The sequence below is a fragment of the Myotis brandtii genome, unplaced genomic scaffold, assembly GCF_000412655.1.
Source record: "Myotis brandtii unplaced genomic scaffold, ASM41265v1 scaffold77, whole genome shotgun sequence".
In the NCBI taxonomy this organism is placed as follows: Eukaryota; Metazoa; Chordata; class Mammalia; order Chiroptera; family Vespertilionidae; genus Myotis; species Myotis brandtii.
The window spans coordinates 3,630,588-3,649,705 of record NW_005371082.1 but is presented as its reverse complement, the minus strand read 5'-3'; the positions used below and the strand labels follow the sequence as shown (position 1 = coordinate 3,649,705).

The window sequence follows — 19,118 nt, the reverse complement described above, 5'->3', positions numbered from 1 at the left end:
ACTGTAATAATCTGAACAATAAAGATTTAATTTTTTATAAAAAGAAATATCTGTGTAAATTAGGGGGAAAATTTTTATACTCACTGTTGGTTGAATATTAAAAAAATAAGTCAATGGGAGATTATCTCAGTTGCTGCCTCTATTATGTCAAACAAAAAACATAACCTCTAACTGTAAATGTAATAAATAAAATTTGAAACTGTGAAATGTAATCAAATGATGGGGTCAAATAAATTTTACTGATAAAGACCTTTCATACTCCTGTGCTCTTTAACTGTTCAATATAGTGGGCTAAGAAAAGAGTAAAAATAATATAATCATAAAGTTATTTCAGTCTAAATAAATGTGTATTTTAAGTTTTAATAAACATTTAATTTAACTTCTGTATTTTGATGTTTATGATTTTGATAATTTGACTAGAGGCCCAGAGCATGACATTCATGCACCTGGCGGGTGGGGAGGGCTCAGCCCAGCCTGTGCCCTTTTGCAGTCCAGGAGCCTTCAGGCAATGTCTGACTGATGGCTTAGGGAACGGGCCTAAGCCGCAGTTGGACATCATTAGCACTGCTGCAGAGGCGGGCTGCTGTTCCTCGCCAGCAATCAGCCCGGCTTGTGGCTTAGCAGTACTCCCCCTGTGGGAGCACACTGACCACCAGGGGGCAGCTCCTGCGTTGAGTGTCTGCCCCCTGGTGGTCAGTGTGCATCATAGCGAGCAGTGGGGTCATTCTGCTGTTCAGTTGATTTGCATATTACCCTTTTATTATATAGGATAATTTAAAGAGATAAAAATTATTTATTACATGATAAATAATTTTATATTTATTAAAAGCTATTGCTTTACATTTTATTAGAACAAAATTAAATTAAATAATCTCTTACTAGATTTTTAAAATCATACCAAAGACAGTGAACCCTCAGCTGACAAATATGGAACTTTGCTTTGTAGCTACCAGGAATTGAATGCCACTTATTTGTCCAGCATTACACTGGGTTTCTTACCTACATTTATTGTATTTCATTCTTTCAACCACCCTATCATGTATATACTATTGCAGGGGTCCTCAAACTACAGCCCGCGGGCCACATGCAAATACAAATATTGTATTTGTTCCCGTTTTGTTTTTTTACTTCAAAATAAGATATGTGCAGTGTGCATAGGAATTTGTTCATAGTGTTTTTTTTAAACTATAGTCCGGCCCTCCAACGGTCTGAGGGACAGTGAACTGGCCCCCTGTTTAAAAAGTTTGAGGACCCCTGTACTATTGTGTTCATTTTAAAGAAGAGGAAATGAGTTCAAAGAGCTTAAGAAGCATGCCTAAGACTGTACAGTATATCTCAGAGCTACATTTGAACAAGCTGTTTATTTACAGCTTCTCAATTTTTTTCTAACTCTCAATTTTAATACTGATACAAAGAAAACTAAAAAGGTTTGATAATTCCAGAATTAACCTTTTATAGCATCCAGTAAAGAGAATAGGAACCTGAGGGATTCAACTTCTTGTGTAAATGGGACCTGAGTGCTATAGAACTGTCTGTATTATGAACTTTGGCTAGAGCAAGAAAGCCACCTCCAGGTCATATCATTATCCTACCCATATCATCAAAGCTCCAGCAAAACTATGTCTGGTGCAGAGATATTGTTTTTATTTACTATGTTTTTCTTCTTGTCTGCACAATCTTATAAAACTATTGTTATTTTTCTAATATGCTTTTGTTAAATATTCAATGCTGCTTAAAAATGAAATATACAAGTCAAAACCAGGAAGACAAACAACTAAATTAAAAATGGGCAAAGGGCCCTAACCAGTTTGGCTCAGTGGATAGAGCGTCGGCCTGCGGACTCAAAGGTCCCAGGTTCGATTCTGGTCAGGGCATGTACCTTGGTTGCGGGCACATCCCCAGTGGGGAGTGTGCAGGAGGCAGCTGATCGATGTTTCTCTCTCATCGATGTTTCTAACTCTCTATCCCTCTCCCTTCCTCTCTGTAAAAAATCAATAAAATATATTTAAAAAAATAAATAAAAATGGGCAAAGGACCTGAATAGACACTTCTCCAAAGAGGATATGCAGATCGCCAATAGGCATATGAAAAGATGATCACATCACTAATCATCAGAGAGATGCAAATTAAAACTACAATGAGATATCATCTCACACCTGCCAGAATGGCTACCATCAATAAATCCAAAAATGGCAAGTGTTGGCGAGAATGTGGGAATGCAGATTGGTGCAGCCACTGTGGAAAACAGGATGAAGTTTAATAGACATTTCTCCAAAGTGGACATACAGAAGGCCAAAAGGCATATGAAAAAATGCTCAAAGTCATTAATCATCTGAGAAATTCAAATCAAAATGACAATGAGGTATCACCTCACACCTGTTAGAATGGCTATCATCAACAAACGACAAGTGTTGGTGAGGATGTAGAGAAAAGGGAACCCTCGTACACTGCTGGTGTGAATGCAAACTGGTACAGCCTCTGTGGAAAACAGTTTGGAGTTTCCTCAAAAAATTAAAAATGGAACTACCATTTGACCCAGTGATTCCAAGTCTAGGAATATATCCCAAGAATTAAGAAACACTCATCAGAAAGAATACATGCAACTCTATGTTCATGTAAGGACAATTTACAATAGCTAAGATTTGGAAACAGCCTAAGTGCCCATCAAGCAAATGAATGGATTAAAAAAACTGTGGTACATCTATACAAGGGAATACTATGCAGCTGTAAAAAAGAAAGAACTCTTACCATTTGCAACAGCATGGATGGACCTAGAGAGAATTATGCTAAGCGAATAAGCCAGTTAGAGAAAGATCAGTATCACATGATCTCACTCATATGTGGAATCTAATGAACAACATAAAATGATGAACAAAAATAGACCCAGAGACATAGAATCATCAAATCAACTGTCAAACCTCAGAGGGAAGGCAGGGGAAGGTGGGGGTCAGGGGGAGAGATCAACCAATGACACAGACAATAGGGTGGTGAAAGCCTGGGAGGGGAGGGGGTAGGGCAAAGGGGTAAAAAGGGGGACATATATAATACTTTCAACAATAAAGATTTTATATATATATATTTCAAGACTTAAAAAAAAGAAAACAGTATGGAGTTTCCTCAAAAAATTAAAAGTGGAATTGCCTTTTGACCCAGCAATCCCACTTCTGGGAATATATACAAAGATGCCTGAAATACTAATATGAAAGAATATATGCACCCCTATGTCCATTGCAGCATTACTTACAATAGCTAATATCTGGAAACAGCCCAAGTGCCCATCAGTAGATGAGTGGATAAAAAAGCTGTGATACATTTTCACAATGAAATACTATGAAGCCATAAAAAAGAAGGAAATCTTACCTTTTGCAACAGCATGGATGGACCTGGAGATTGTTATGCTACATGAAATATGCCAGTCAGAGAAAGACAAATACTATATGATCTCACTTATATGTGGAATCTAACAAACAAAATAAACTGATGAATGAAATAGAAACAGAGGCATGGATACATGAACAGACTGACAGTTGTCAGAGGGGTGTGAGGATGGGGATCTGGATGAAAGAAGGGGTTTGGGGTGAATGATGCAGAGTTTAGATTAGATTATGTTTTATTGCATTGTACATTTGAAACCTGTACGGTTTTGTGAACCAATGTCACCAAATAAATTCAATAATAAAAAAGTAAAAATAAATAAAAAAATTTTAAAATAAAATAGACAACCATTATTTTATCAATATGGTCAGAATGTTTTTTGGAAAGTATACAATTTATGCATTTAAAATATATACATCAGTATAGGAAGAAATATAACCAGGTGTACCTAGATATTTAAAACCCTTATGCACCCCTCTCATTTGCCTCTTACAAGAAATTATCCAGGCTTACTTAAGAGATAGGTCCTTCATGTGTACTGAGAGCAGATCCAGGTTTGGTGAGACTCAAGCAATTTGTAAGAGAGGGCTCTTTCAGAAAATGAATATAAAACTAAGAACATAAAATTAGGAGCAGGGTATAAGAAGCCCATGGAATTTGAGGGACTTTGAAGCTTAAGCTTCATTAGCTTAATGTAAATTTATCTCTGACTCCATTTAATGTTCATCCTAAATAATAAAAGCCTAATATGTTAAGTGTCCAGTTGTCTGGTCTGCTGTTCAACCAATCAAAGCATAATATGCTAATGATATGCTAAGGCCACTAAACCGCTCGCTATGATGTGCACTGACCACCAGGGGGAAGACACTCTGACTGGTAGGTTAGCTTGCTGGGGTTCAGCTGATTCGGAGTGAGTAAGATGGGACACACCTTGGAGCCCTCCCGTGGTCCCTCCCTGGCTGGCTAACCTCCCACGTCCCTTCCCAGCCCCGATCATGCACCAGCGGGGTCCCTTGGCCTGGCCTGTGCCCTTTTGCAATCTGGGACCCCTTGGGGGATGTCAGAGAGCCGGTTTCAGCCCGATCCCACAGGCCAGGCCGAGGGACCCCACTGGTGCATGAATTCGTGCACCGGGCCTCTAGTATATGATAATTGTATGTATATAATAAGCAACCTACTGCCTATTGGTTTTCCCCCCTCATAACCAGTGAATATTTCTTGAGACTCAGGGCTATACTTTAAAGTCCTCCTAGAACTGCCTTACAAAGTTCTTTTTATGTAGTAACCATGTGTATATAAATCTAAAATTTATTTGCTACTCTCTAGATTATAGAATCATAAAGAATAAACTCTCACTCAGATACATTGTATTTGACACTGTATAATAGAGAGTTGTTTGCTGATTACCAAGCCAACTTCCTTTAGGGGACAGGACTCCAATTTTCTCTGGTCAACTTTCACCCCAACATTCTTAGACAGGGTCTCCTGTGACCCTGACTCTACCTCTAGCTCTAACCATGGGAAATGATTGACTTATCTCATTTCCAATTAACATATTCTATCCCTCTTAAATAGCACCAATGACACATGAGGCGACATATGCTCAAATTTCTTGGAAAGAAAAGTTTATCCTGTCTTCCATGACATCTACTTGGTACAATGCTCTCTCTTCCTTAGGGTAGTGTGATATGAGGTCTGAAAATTTTGCTGCTATTTTTCTAATAAAGGGAGTGCTGGTGGCCATCTGACACAGGGTGAGTGTGAAGTGCACAGAGGGGAAGGCAGGGCAGAGCAGTGAAAAAACCAAGTCCTTGGTGGCACTGTATGCATCAATGGAGAAAAACTTGCTTAAAACTAAATCTCCCTCTAAAACTTTCAGTTATAAGAACCAATAAAAACCAATAACATTGATGGATTGTTCAAGCCAATTCAAGCTGGACTGTCTGAAGCTTTTATCTTAACAGATACAACAAAAAAATGTCATGAATCCAGTATTATGTGAAGTATCCTAATATATAAAAACCCAAGGCCCATAACATCCAAAACAACTGAAGGCTCGACTGATGGGAAGTCATTCCTGCAGTCAGTGGTGGGTTGCTGTGGCGACCCAGCACTGACTCCCGCCACTGCGGGAACCCAGACCCAGCACTGACAGCCGAGGGGACTGTGGATCAGGTCCGAAGAGAGGCCTGGAGAGAGAAGCAGGGTCTGATCCATAGCCTTCATGGCAGCTGTTGATCAGCACTTGCCTCTCTCTCTCCGGGCCTGACCAGCAGCTGTGCCTCTCTTTCTCTCAGGCCTCCACTGGGGCTGCTGATCAGCCCTGCCTCTCCGATCAGGCCCATTGATAGTCCTGTAGACACTGACTGGCATAGAAACCGACCAATCAGAACCAAATCTGGGTGAAGTGCGAGGAGCCAATGGCTGCCTAGGAGGCAGAGCTTTTGATGCTGACTGGCATAGAAACTGACCAATCAGAACCTAATCTGGGTGAACTGCAAAGGCAGAACCTAAGATGGGAGCTGAGGAGGGGTTTTAAGGGCAACAGCTGTTTGGTGTAATGTGTAAGAAAGCTGGTTCAATTTTTTAATGACCAGTTTGGCAGTATAGTGCATATGGCTGGCTATCATACATATGGGATTATGTATTTTTGTCTGCCAAGAGCATCTCCTCCTGCTGAAAAAGGCTTCCCCTCCTCCCCACATTTAAGCAATTCTATCCTATATAATCTATCTATACTACTAAAAGGGTAATATGTTAATTAGACTGGGTCAACCGGCTATCTTCCAGATGTTCGATTTTCTTCTGGACAAAGCCATGGTGGTGGGGGCTGAGGCAGAGGTCGTTAGGGGTAATCAGGCCATCAGGGGAGGGCAGTTGGGGGCAAGATCAGGCTGGCAGGGGAGGGCAGTTGGGGGAGATCAGGCAGGCAGGCAGAGAGGTTAGGGGCGATCAGGCAGGCAGGCAGAGAGGTTAGGGGCAATCAGGCAGACAGGCAGAGGCAGTTAGGGGTGATAAGGCAGACAGTCAGGTGAGCGGTTAGCAGCCAGCAGTCCCAGATCGGGACCCAAAGGATCAGGCCTAAACTGGCGGTCGGACATCCCCCAAAGGGTCCCCGATTGGAGAGGGTGCAGGCTGGGCTGAGGGGACCCCCCCCAATGCACAAATTTTGTGCACCGGGCCACTAGTAAAGAAAGAAAAGAACATTTCAATTTTCTTTAGAATTGTTTATTTCATAGCATCTTAATTTCTTCTACGCAGTAAAAGATATAAAATGTATTTATTGTTTACTGAAACAAATTCTATAATTATTGTCTGCTAGGAATTATTACTTGGATCCCAATCTTTGTTCAGAAACAACCTATTTTGTTGTTAGAGATCTTTTAGAATGTTCCTGGTTTGTAATATCATTCAAATATTTCAATTCTTCCTTGATCTTTTAAAGAGTAACAAACTCTACTAAAATTTTCATTTGTAGTATTAATTATAACTACAAGAATTTCATGTGCTTCTTAGTGGTCATCTCTACACTGAAATAATATTGCATTGCTAGTAGTTTTTCCTTCTAATTATATTATTATACTTCAAATGTCATTTTCCCACTAGACATATAATATATTTTCTTACATTAAACTCTTCTTTATTAATGATTTTCATACAGGGTAGTCTTGGGTTTTTAGTCCATTTGTAAGAAGTTCCTATTAAGAAATTCAATGAAGCATGGGAACAATGCAAGAGTAATTTATTAACATATCAAGGGGCTTTAATTTGCTAACATTTTCCTATCATGTTAGTCTGACAGGATATAAAGAACAAATTGCTAGAGCATGAAACAGTAGAATTGGAAGAAAAAGCTATCGATTAAGAGCTCATGGGTTCAAAGGTTCACAACATGAAGAAGTCTATGTTTGCACCAATAGACAGTTAGTGTTCACGTTGCCGAATTTATTTAGGCTCAGTCTGTTCACCTCTTCTACCTACCTAACACTATATAAAAATAGGAGAGCACATGCAAGTCACAAAGGAAAAAGTTATGCCATAAGGAATATAGATGGAACAGATAAGCTTTAAAAATTGAGCAATGTTTATATAGTCCAGTTACTATAGAAACAGTTACTTCCTCATTTAGTGTATGTCATGTTTTCTACACAGACTAAAAATCTATAATTATTAGCAAACATTTTATCATAAATCTTTTATAATCCATTTTAGCCATAATAAAGGCCATATTTTCTTTGGTTAGGAGAAGGTTTCAAGAACATTTGAGTCCAGCATCTTAAGAGTAGTTGAACATGCACTCTCTCCTTTGGTACAGTCCCCTTTATACTTATTGTCATACATGCTGCCTCACAGACTTCTGGTCACTATCTGAGTTTTCATCTTAGCTTTGGACTGGACTCTTTCCAGGAAGGCTGCAACTATGTCTATTTTATTAATTCTTGTACTCCCTTCCACCTAGTGCAATACTTGACATATAGTGAGTGTATGGCAAATATTTGTTGACTGAATTACTGAAAGAATAAACAAATAAATGGAGGAAAGAAAGACACCTTGGGCTATAAGTTTCCTTTCACCATAATATCCAAGTTGATTTCAATGAGACAGGATCTCCTTTCCTACTGTAAAAATAATCTGAAGTAGCCATAGTAGTGGACTGCTTATAAGGTTTTAATGTATCATGCTACTTGGGAGCCTACCTTTAAATTTTTATTATATGTATATTTTATAATATCTATTACATAATGGTTATTCAATTAATGTGAAATAAAACACATGCATATAAAATTTTGTTTAAAGAACTATTTTGACAGTTTTCATCCTGATATTGATGAGTTAGTTTTGTTTTGTTTTATACCCAAAGTTATACCTCAAACTTGGCAAGTCATGTCAAAAATCCTTACCATTCAAACATTCTAATTCTAATAATACCAGCATATATTTATCACCATTATTTGAAAGAACTCAAAGTATATGACTTATATCAATAATTTATTACATTATCTTCATAATACTATAGTATTAATTAATGCTGTGCCAGGCACTATTCTAAGTTCCTTGTACTTATTAACCATTAAATCCTCACAGCAACTCAGCAACTCTATTATTATTGTCTCCATTATACCGGTAAAGAAACTGATTTGTCTAAGGACCCAGATTTGAATGCACTCTAGCTCCATTGTTCTTTTTTTTTTTTTAATATATTTTATTGATTTTTTTTTACAGAGAGGAAGGGAGAGAGACAGAGAGCCAGAAACATCGATGAGAGAGAAACATCGATCAGCTGCCTCCTGCACATCTCCCACCGGGGACGTGCCCGCAACCCAGGCACATGCCCCTGACTGGAATCGAACCCGGGACCCCTCAGTCCGCAGACCAACGCTCTATCCACTGAGCCAAACCGGCCTTGGCAAGCTCCATTGTTCTTTTTCCTAGCCGCTATATAGTGCCTCTCATATAGTTCTCTCTATATAATATGGTACCGTACCTAATTATTTAACTTTGCAGATAATGATTTTATTCAGATAATGTATAACTAGATTTGCTCCTGGAGGAAAGGCCCCATGAATTACAATGTGTCTATCTACCCAAGTCTGATTAATTATCTGCATGTGATTTTTTGTTCAGTTCAATTACATTGGAAACATTACTATATTTACAGCCAAACTGGAATTCAATTGCTAGCATTATTTTTTTACCACCATTTGATTCTCAGTAAGATGGTGGCTAACTGATCTCTTAGGTCCATTTAGTACCTATAATATCATAACTGAAATTAACAATGATCTAGCAACTAATATTTGATAGAAATTTCACACATAATGAAAGAACAGGAGAGTGAATGACATAAGAATGTGCAAGAATTAGTATGCTGGCTTCAAAAATAGGCTAAGAAATATTCCATGTGTAATAATAATAGCTAATACTCATAAAGTGCCTCTATATCCCAAGTATTACTTTCTTTAAATGTACACATTATTTGATCTTTATAACTATACTAGAGGCCCGTTGCATGAATTCGTGCACCAGTGGCTGAAACCAGCTCTCCGACATCCCCCAAGGGGCCCTGGATTGCGAGAGGGTGCAGGCCAGGTCCAGGGACCCCACTGCATGATCAGGGCTAGGGAAGGATGTGGGAGGCTGGCCAGCTGAGGAGGGACCACGGAAGGGCTCCAGGGCATGTCCAGCCCGACTCACTCAGTCTGGATCAGTAGGACCCCAGCAGCAAGCTAACCTACCAGTTGGAGCGTCTGCCCCCTGGTGGTCAGTGCACATCATAGCGACTGGTTGACCAGTCAACTGTATGCCCCTGGTGGTCAGTGCACATCATAGCAAGAGCTTTAGCGGCCTTATCATATCATTAGCATATTACTCTTTGATTGGTTGAATGGATAACCGGACAACCAGACACTTAGCATATTAGGCTTTTATTATATAGGATGAGGGAGGATAGTATTATTATTCTTATGATACAAATGGGGAAACTGAAGCTAAGGGAAAGTGCTTTTAATTCACATATCCAGTAAGAGTAAGTAGTGGAACACAGAATTTCAACTTAGGTAAGTCTAGTTTTCAAAGGCAAGAAAAGGGGGAAGAGAAGGTGTGCTAAGTTAAAAACCATCTATGGGATTAATTTTAAATTGGTTGCAATGCATATTTCCCTGTCTCACAGGGCTTATGTTCCCCTTGTCCATAAGCTCCTCAAACCTTCCCCCACCAAACCCAAATATAAATACATTAGTCTTTTAACCCACTGTGGAATACTAAACCTGACAACCAAGATGATAGAAAAAATAGATATTCAGAGTGGATGGGTGGAAGCTTAATGTAGCTCTGAAATTATCTTAGTCTATAGAGAAGCTTTTGGAGCTTAGTTCCTAGTTCTTCACTATATTTCAGAGAGTTTAGTATCCTGATTAAGTTTCCTTTGGACAAATGAGTTGAACTAATCAAAAATTAGCTTTTCATTCATATCCCCCATTATATATTTTTTTTCTTCCCAGTTTTGGGGCTAAATCCTACCAGACCCTTGGTAAATTGTTGTAACCAACTTCTTTTCACTATTAAGCTCCCCTATAGTGTTTGTATATGTGTGTATATTATGATCAAGATAACATGTCTTATCACCTAAGAAATGTTTCATAGAAATGATTTGCTATTATATTTTGTACTAATTTTAGGTTTCTTGTCTTGACCCTTAAAACCTAGGATATTTGAGCAACCTCTCCCTACTTCGTTCTTTCTCAAATATTCATTTCATTTTGCCTATGCTAGTACTAATTTATCTTCTTGTGGCTTAATATTTATGCTAAGAATTGATGAGATTTAGATACTAACTACAAAAGAAGACAACCAGGTTTACATTCTTACAAACATTAACTGAATAGATATAATCGGTAGAAATGTTTGTAGAATATAGCCTTATGAAGAAAATGGACTTCTATCTATTTAAAAGTTACCTTTGATAGATCCCTGAAGTTTCCTGGAAGAGTCAAGTCCAATTCTTCTGATTCATAGTTTGTTAAGACCCATGGAAACACAGGGTATTGATTCAGATCATTATATGTCCGCCCTAGAAAAGAAAAAGAGAAATGATAATCTTTATACATCAATTAATTATGAAATTGTTCCTGTTCTTATAATAGGTAACTATTGAATTTTAGAAGAAAAGTAACTCTTTTGCTTATTGAACTATGTTTTTGTTTAATCCAAAGCACTCATAACAATGTGTTTCAAGTGAATTCACTCAATGATAATTAATGAATAACTATAATTACTTTTTTGTAATATAACCTTCTATAGAGACTGTTGTTTGTCATAATTGATTTCTTTTCTTCCTGGGATATACAGCATTTCTCATCCCCCTTTACAAATAGCTATGGCCATGGGAATTAGTACTAATCAGCAAAAGGTGAGCAGAAGTGACAGGTGCCACAACCAGGCTTGGCCCACTGAAACTTCCATGTGGGCACTCCATGGTCCATCTCTCCTCTGCTGACTGTGATGAAGATAATATTGCCACATTGAAAATAGAGCCTTCTTGGCTAGGGATGCTAAAAGTGATCACGGAGGCGGTCACTCTGCTGACCTGCCCACCTGCAGATTGGGTTGGTATTCTACTATGATGAATATATATCTAGAAATTACATTGTCAGTATAGAGAATACTATATTGAGCTTATATCAAGAATCAATGTATATATACAGATCATGTATCATAGAAATGTACACTTGAAACCTATATAATCTTATTAACCAATGTCACCCCAATGAATTTTATAAAAAAAGAATCAGAGTCGTGAATTTGCAAAAGCACTTTAAAGCCAGTCTGGAAAAGTACAGAGGCAGACGTCATGTCCTTTTTTTCACTCCTTTACATTCATGACATTTTTTGGGGGGGAGGGAGGGTATTATATTGTTTCATTTTAGTGAAGTACTGCTGAATCTTAGATTGAATTTGCTGTTTTATTGTTGTGATTTTTTTAATAGATAACAAGTATTTCAGGTAATATACTGAAGTATAGTGGGGATGTAGAAAGTTTAGGGAGGGCATAGAACTTACTGGCTCACCCTCATAAACTGGTACTGAAATAACACATAATCAGATGAAATGAAGTGAACTGCTATTTTTTTTAAAAAAGGGTCCAATGAAAACTTTTATTGGGTAAGATTATATTTTGTAAAAGTGTATTATGATCTGATCATGGGCAGCTTTCTAAATTTCCATTCAAATTCATACTAAATAGCTACTTCCCTAGTATTTAGTGATATGAATTTCATCTAGTATGCCTTGTTGCACACACTACATATAGCGCAACAGTAACATAGATATGCAGATACTATATTGAGAGTAAATGATACCCACTCTTATAACAATTGTAAATGTGACTGTAAAATAGGAAAAACAAGCCACAATCTAAGGAATAACTAAATGTGCTATTATAAACATCAAATCAAATTATATCATTTATTTAGTAAACATTTATTGGGTGACATTTTATTTTCAACAATAATAGTAGAAGGTTTGTTGAAAAATATTACACACGGAATATTTCTTGGGCTATTTTTGAAGCCTGCATACTAATAAATGTTTATTATATGAATCTGAATTTTACAATAAGACTACATATTGTTTTAAATATGTAAATTGATATAGGTGTGTACTATAAGTGTAGGTAATTGATAGAAAGTAGAGTGTTGTTTCGACTTTGCATCTTCTAGAATGAGGTGAGAGTAAGTTAGGGTTTCCCCTTTGTTCTCCTACCACAGCACTCACACAGACGTGTGTTAGAGCTAATGAGCATCACTGCTAATTTGTCTGCCTCTCCACTAGTCTGTAAACTCAAGAATGTAGAGTCTGGGGTTCTCTCTCTCAATCTCTCTCTCTCTCTTTTTCTCTCTCGAGTGTTTAAATAAATCTGTATATTGCCATATACTGTTTATCCAATACATATTTATTAAAGGAATGAATACATATGTGATAAAAATGAGCCAAATTTTAACAAATGAACAAGCATAAGCCAAGTGGAAAATTATAGGACAGACTCTTTGGAGGATGAGGACTGTGAAGGCATAGATGACTGTGACAGAGAATGACACTGTGAATGTGCACGTTAAACTGGAAGAAAATATCTGCAGCTAGATAGCTCAGCCAATGGATACCTGCTCTGTTTCTGACTATTGTGAAGAATAATACTAATGAAAATACATAAGAATTTGGAACCTTTATTAAAGTCTTTTGTACATGAAAATGGTCTGCTAAAACTATCACTGTAAAACACAAAATGTAAAATTCTATAATTTTAAATTTTTACTGATAGTTCATATATATGGTAACCTAGGACACCTTATTACTCTCACTACTTTTTTCTACACATGCATATATACAGAGAATCTATATTGACTAGCAGAGATGTTTCTGGATTCTAACTGGGCCCATGGCATTTTTAGTGCTCCATCATATTCTGAGTTACCATTCTACTTAAAAATCGTAGAATTTAATGAAAAATAGGTTTTCCAGTATATAAGTATATTTTTATAGAATAATGGTGATATTATTTATATAACATATATCTATATAACTTATATAAATAAATATCTAAAAATTAGATACCATCATTATTTTTAAATTTTCTGATGAAGTTTTATAATTTACATACTAAGGAAAAAACTGTCAAAATCCTATATAATAAAGAGGTGATATGCAAATTGACCATCACTCCAACACACAAGATGGCCACCCCCATGTGGACACAAGAAGGTCGGCAGGGGAGGGCAGTTATGGGTGATCAGGCCAGCAGGGGAGGACAGTTGGGAGGGAGCAGGCCTGAAAGGGAGGGAAGTTGTGGGCGACTAGGCCAGCAGGGAAGGGCTGTTGGGGGCAACGCTGGCAGGGGGTGACCAGGCCAGCAGGGGAGGGCAGTTAGGGGCAATGGGCCAGCAGGGGATCAGTTAGGCGTTGATCAGGCTGGCAGGGGAGTGGTTAGGGGGTGATCAGGCTGGCAGGCAGAAGTGGTTAGGGGCAATCAGGCAGGCAGGCAGGCGAGTGGTTGGGAGCCAACAGTCCTGGATTGTGAGAGGGATGTCCGACTGCCAGTTTAGGCCCGATCCCACTGGGCCTAAACAGGCAGTTGGACATCCCTCAAGGAGTCCCAGATTGGAGAGGGTGCAGGCTGGCCTGAGGGACACACACCCTGCCCCATGCACAAATTTCATGTACCAGGCCTCTAGTAAAATAAATAAAAGCCAAATTACATTAACTCAGTACTTAAATGTATCATATAAATACAAATAGCATAAAAATGGAGACCATATTTGAAGACACTAGTCTTTTAATAGAGATAATTTTCTAATAAAGAACAAGCTATCATGTTATTTTTGGAAAAAATACAATGAAAAGAAAGCATCCTATTTAAAATATAACACAAATTAATCAATGCAGGTCACAGCTTATGGCAATTCACCTCTTCTATATTGTTGGCAATTCACTTTTTTTAAAAAAAATATATTTTTATTGACTTCAGAGAGGAAAGGAGGGGGTGAGAGAGATAGAAACATCAATGATGAAAGAGAATCATTGATCGGCTGCCTCCTGTACGCACCTGACTGGGGATTGAGCCTGCAACCGGGGCATGTGCCCTTGACCAGAATCAAACCTAAGACCCTTCAGTCCACAAGCCAATGCTCCATCCACCGAGCCAAACCTGCTAGGGTGGCAATTCACTTTTATTTTATTTTATTTTTAATATATATTTTTATTGACTTCAGAGAGGAAAAGAGAGGGAGAGAGAGATAGAAACATCAATGATGAAAGAGAATCATTGATCAGCTGCCACCTGCACATCCCCTACTAGGGATCGAGCCTGCAACCCAGGCATGTCCCCTTGACCGGAATCGAACCTGGGACCCTTCAGTCCGCAGGCCAATGCTCTATCCACTGAGCCAAACCAGCTAGGGCTGGAAATTCACTTTTAATAGTAGTTAGAAGGTTTGCAGAAAACAAATGCTAAGGAAAATTTAGTAATTTTTAAATTACAAAAGCTTATAGCACACTTTAAATTCTAATAAGTACAATAAACTTTATAAATAAACTAGAGGCCCAGTGCATGGATTCGTGCACTGGTGGGGTCCCTTGGCTTGGCCTGTGGGGATCGGGCCAAAACTGGCTTTCTGACATCCCCCGAGGGTGGTTCTTTGGTGATGCACCTCAAAATTGAGCTCCCTCCTCTCTGGTTCCGAGTGCGTCACCTGAGAACTGCAGCTGCCAAGTCACCGCAGCTCAGCAGCTTCTGCATTGAGTGTCTGCCCCCTGGTGGTCAGTGCACATCATAGCTACCAATCAGAACGTCTGACCCTAGTGGTCATTGCATGTCATAGCTACTGGTCAGTCAGCCGGTTGGCCGGTGAGCCAGTTGCTTAGGCTTTTATATATATAAACAGAGTTACATTAAATAAAAATCTATATAATAAAGAGCCAGGGTCATAAGGACCGAAGGCTTGACCAGAGAGGAAGTCAGTGCTGGGTTGCCATGGCGACCCAGCACTGACTGCTGCCCCTGCGGGTGCCCCAACCCAGAACTGACTGCCTAGGGGCCTGCGGATTAGGCCCGGAGAGAGGCCTGCAGAGAGAGAGGCAGGGTCTGATCCAAAGCCTCTGTGGCAGCCGTTGATCAAAACTTGCCTGCCCTAAATGGTTCGGCTCAGTGGATAGAGCGTCAGCCTGCGGACACAAGGGTCCCAGGTTCGATTCCAGTCAAGGACATGTACCTTGGTTGCAGGCACATCCCCAGTAGGGAGTGTGTGGGAGGCAGCTGATCGATGTTTCTCTCTCATCAATGTTTCTAACTTTCTATCCCTCTCCCTTCCTCTCTGTAAAAAAAATCAATAAAATATATTTAAAAAACAAAAAAAACAACAACTTGCCTCTCTTTCTCTCCCTGCCTGGCCAACAGCCGCGCCTCCATTTCTCTCCAGGCCTCCACCGGGGCTGCTGATCAACCCGCCTTTCTGATCAGGCCCCATTGATAGCCCTAGAGATGCTGACAGGCATAGAAACTGACCAATCAAAACCAAATCTAGGTCAACTGTGAGGAACCAATGGCTGCCTAGGAGGTGGAGCTTTTGATGCTGACTGGCATAGAAACTGACCAATCAGAACCAAATTGGCCAGTAGAGGAGGGCAGTTGGGGGTGAGATCAGGCCTGCAGGGGAGGGCAGCTAGGGGTGATCAGACAGGCAGAGGCAGTTAGGGGCAATCAGGCTGGCAGGGAAGGGCAGTTGGGGGTGAGATCTGGCTGGCAGGGGAGGGCAGTAGGGAGCAAGATCAGGCTGGCAGGGAAGGGCAGTTAGGGGTGATCAGGCAGAGGCAGTTAGGGGTGATCAGGCAGGCAGAGGCAGTTAGGGGAGATCAGGCAGGCAGGCAGGCAGAGAGGTTAGTGGCGATCAGGCAAGAAGGCAGAGGCAGTTAGGGGTGATCAGGCAGGCAGAGGCAGTTAGGGGAGATCAGGCAGGCAGGCAGGCAGAGAGGTTAGTGGCGATCAGGCAAGAAGGCAGAGGCAGTTAGGGGTGATCAGGCAGGCAGAGGCAGTTAGGGGAGATCAGGCAGGCAGGCAGGCAGAGAGGTTAGTGGCGATCAGGCAAGAAGGCAGAGGCAGTTAGGGGTGATCAGGCAGGCAGGCAGAGGGGTGAGGGGTAATCAGGCAGGCAGGCAGGTGAGTGGGTAGGAGATAGCGGTGAGAGGGTTGTCCGACCGCCAGTTTAGGCTCGATCCCACAATGATCGGGCCTAAACTGGAGGTCGGACATCCCCCGAGGGGTCTCCAATTGGAGTGGGTGCAGGCTGGGCTGAGGGAACCCCCCCCCCGAATTTCATGCACTAGGCCACATAAAAACCTTGCAACATGAGCAGTCAATATATATTTTTTATTTGAATTAAAAATACACTATGTATTTAAAAAGAACATGGGTGCAAAGAATAATTAAATGGTACTTTGGGATTTTGCATTCATAAGTTTCAGCCATAAATTAGTGTTAATACTTTAATTATTTTACTGAACACCTTTGTGAAATTAAAAAAACAAATACAGTTCACTAAGTTAACAAAAAATGAAGTATTTCCAAAGTAATACCTGTCAGGTTCTGGCATTTCTAGTAACTTATTTATCAGTTGTTCTGTTTTTAATTTTTTAAAATACTTGAAATTTAGTAAATAACTTTGTGCTGTAATTAATAGGATTCTTTCCTTTTCCAGCAGTAGTAAGTGTGTAGATATTTTTAACTAGCTATGCTTATAAGGATTTATAGTGATGATGAATATTAAATATTGCAAATCTTTGACACTAATCTACTCCAACAATAATTGTGAAGCACAGTAAATGAGATCTCAGAAATACTGGATATGTTTCTTCACTTAAAAAAAAACTTTTTAATTAAACCATCCAATTTAATGTTTTTATATGGCACTTTAGTTTTGAAGGCAAAGTGATCTAGAGACAGCTGACAAAGAAATTATAACTGCAATTCCTTGGTGAAAATGTTAATGACAGCAAAATATTGTTTAATTAGATGACTGCAGCATCTGGATTAACACTCTTTAAGAGTGATGCTCCTGTGCTTGTCTGCTTCTTCACACTTTACAGACATTTTGTCATCTCTAGGTCATTAGGAAAGAATTTTTAATGATTTTTCTAGAAGCAAGCAGTTCAAGTTACAGCTAATTAGATGACAATAATAAGCCCAACACATGCAGTAGCTAAATATATACATAATTAACCAGGGAGGGCTTGTACATCACAGAGTAAAAAAGTGTAAAATGCTAAACAAGAGAAAAAGGTAGGGGTTGGAAAGTTGTGCTGAATTCATTAGCTGATCATATAAAAAATAGTTCAAAAACCTTAAAAAATTATCTCAAACTTAATGAGATCATTTACATGAAGCTATATTAGCTACCACTATGCTATTTTTTTAATGCAAGAATGTCAAATGTTAACATCCTGTCCATAGTATTACTTAATAAAGTATAAAATGAGGCATAGGCTGTACCTTTCAAAACACAATGAACAGAAATGAGGTCAACTCTAGGAATTTGAGGTTGGAACCACATTTTTAGTCAAACTCTAGGAATCATTAAAATTCATTTACATAATTTCCCAAAACTTAATGTTCTTTGAAAATTTAAAAAAACACGTGGTTCAAAATAGTGAAATAAATCACACCACGTTCCTAAGTAAGACTTGTATGCAGTTTTAAAAATCATGCCTTCAAAGAATACACAATGAAATACAAAAGTAGAATCTGAGCCTATCTGTGTAGCAGGTTCCAAATGATATGCCACACACAGAAAAAGAAAAAGAGAAAAACCACCAAAATGTTACCTTTAATATTTATGAATGGTTTAATTTTTTAATTATATTTTTCCATATTTCCAATTTTCTACAATGAGTATTTATTAAATTTATAAATATAACAAAGGTCATAAAAACATTTATGAGCTTTTAGGTATCTTTTTAAAAATTTATGGTTTCTGAATATTTGACAAACTTCTTTTACTATGTAAAGTATCTTTACAAAATTTACATACATACAGTAAAATGTGTGTTTATATATATGCAATTATGTATATACTAGTAGCCCGGTGCACGAAATTCATGCACATTAAAAGGGAATTAATTGCCCTAACCAGTTTGGCTCAGTGGATAGAGCATCAGCCTGTGGACTCAAGGGTCCCAGGTTCAATTCCAGTCAAGGGCATGTACCTTGGTTGCGGGCACATCCCCACTGGGAAGTGTGCAGGAGGCAGCTGATTGATGTTTCTCTCTCATCGATGTTTCTAACTCTCTATCCCTCTCCCTTCCTCTCTGTAAAAAATCAATAAAATATATTTTTTTTAAAAAGGGAATTAATTAGTGGAAATATTTTAATATTGCTATTTGCCCTTTCTCTATAATAGAAGTGTGAGAGATGAAAGGATATTAATAAAATGTATATGAAAATAATATATAAATTTATTGTAAATAAACAGTAACAAAAGGATATAACAACAACAGAGGCATGATATAAAAACGACAAAAACATGATATAAAAACAACAAAAACATGATATAAAAACAATAAAAACATGATATAAAAACAACAGTGATGCAAACAATGACTGATAAAGTGATTAAACTTATTCTAATATCACCCTGTACACCACATTAAGAGTGAAAACACTTTCAGAGTGCTTGACTAATTTCCCTTGTGATGAAGTA

The 19,118-nt window shown here is 38.7% G+C and overlaps 1 protein-coding gene across 5 annotated transcripts in view; it reads right to left on the bottom strand.

Annotated features, from left to right (window-relative positions):
* NBEA (neurobeachin) overlaps positions 1-19,118 on the bottom strand; it is a 776,030-nt gene that overhangs the window by 138,340 nt on the left and 618,572 nt on the right. For all 5 annotated transcript variants that reach the window (XM_005883142.2, XM_014530733.1, XM_014530734.1 and 2 more), the window contains one exon: positions 10,833-10,945. In XM_005883142.2, coding sequence (XP_005883204.1) covers positions 10,833-10,945 — 113 coding nt within the window. The remainder of the gene's footprint in view (positions 1-10,832; positions 10,946-19,118) is intronic.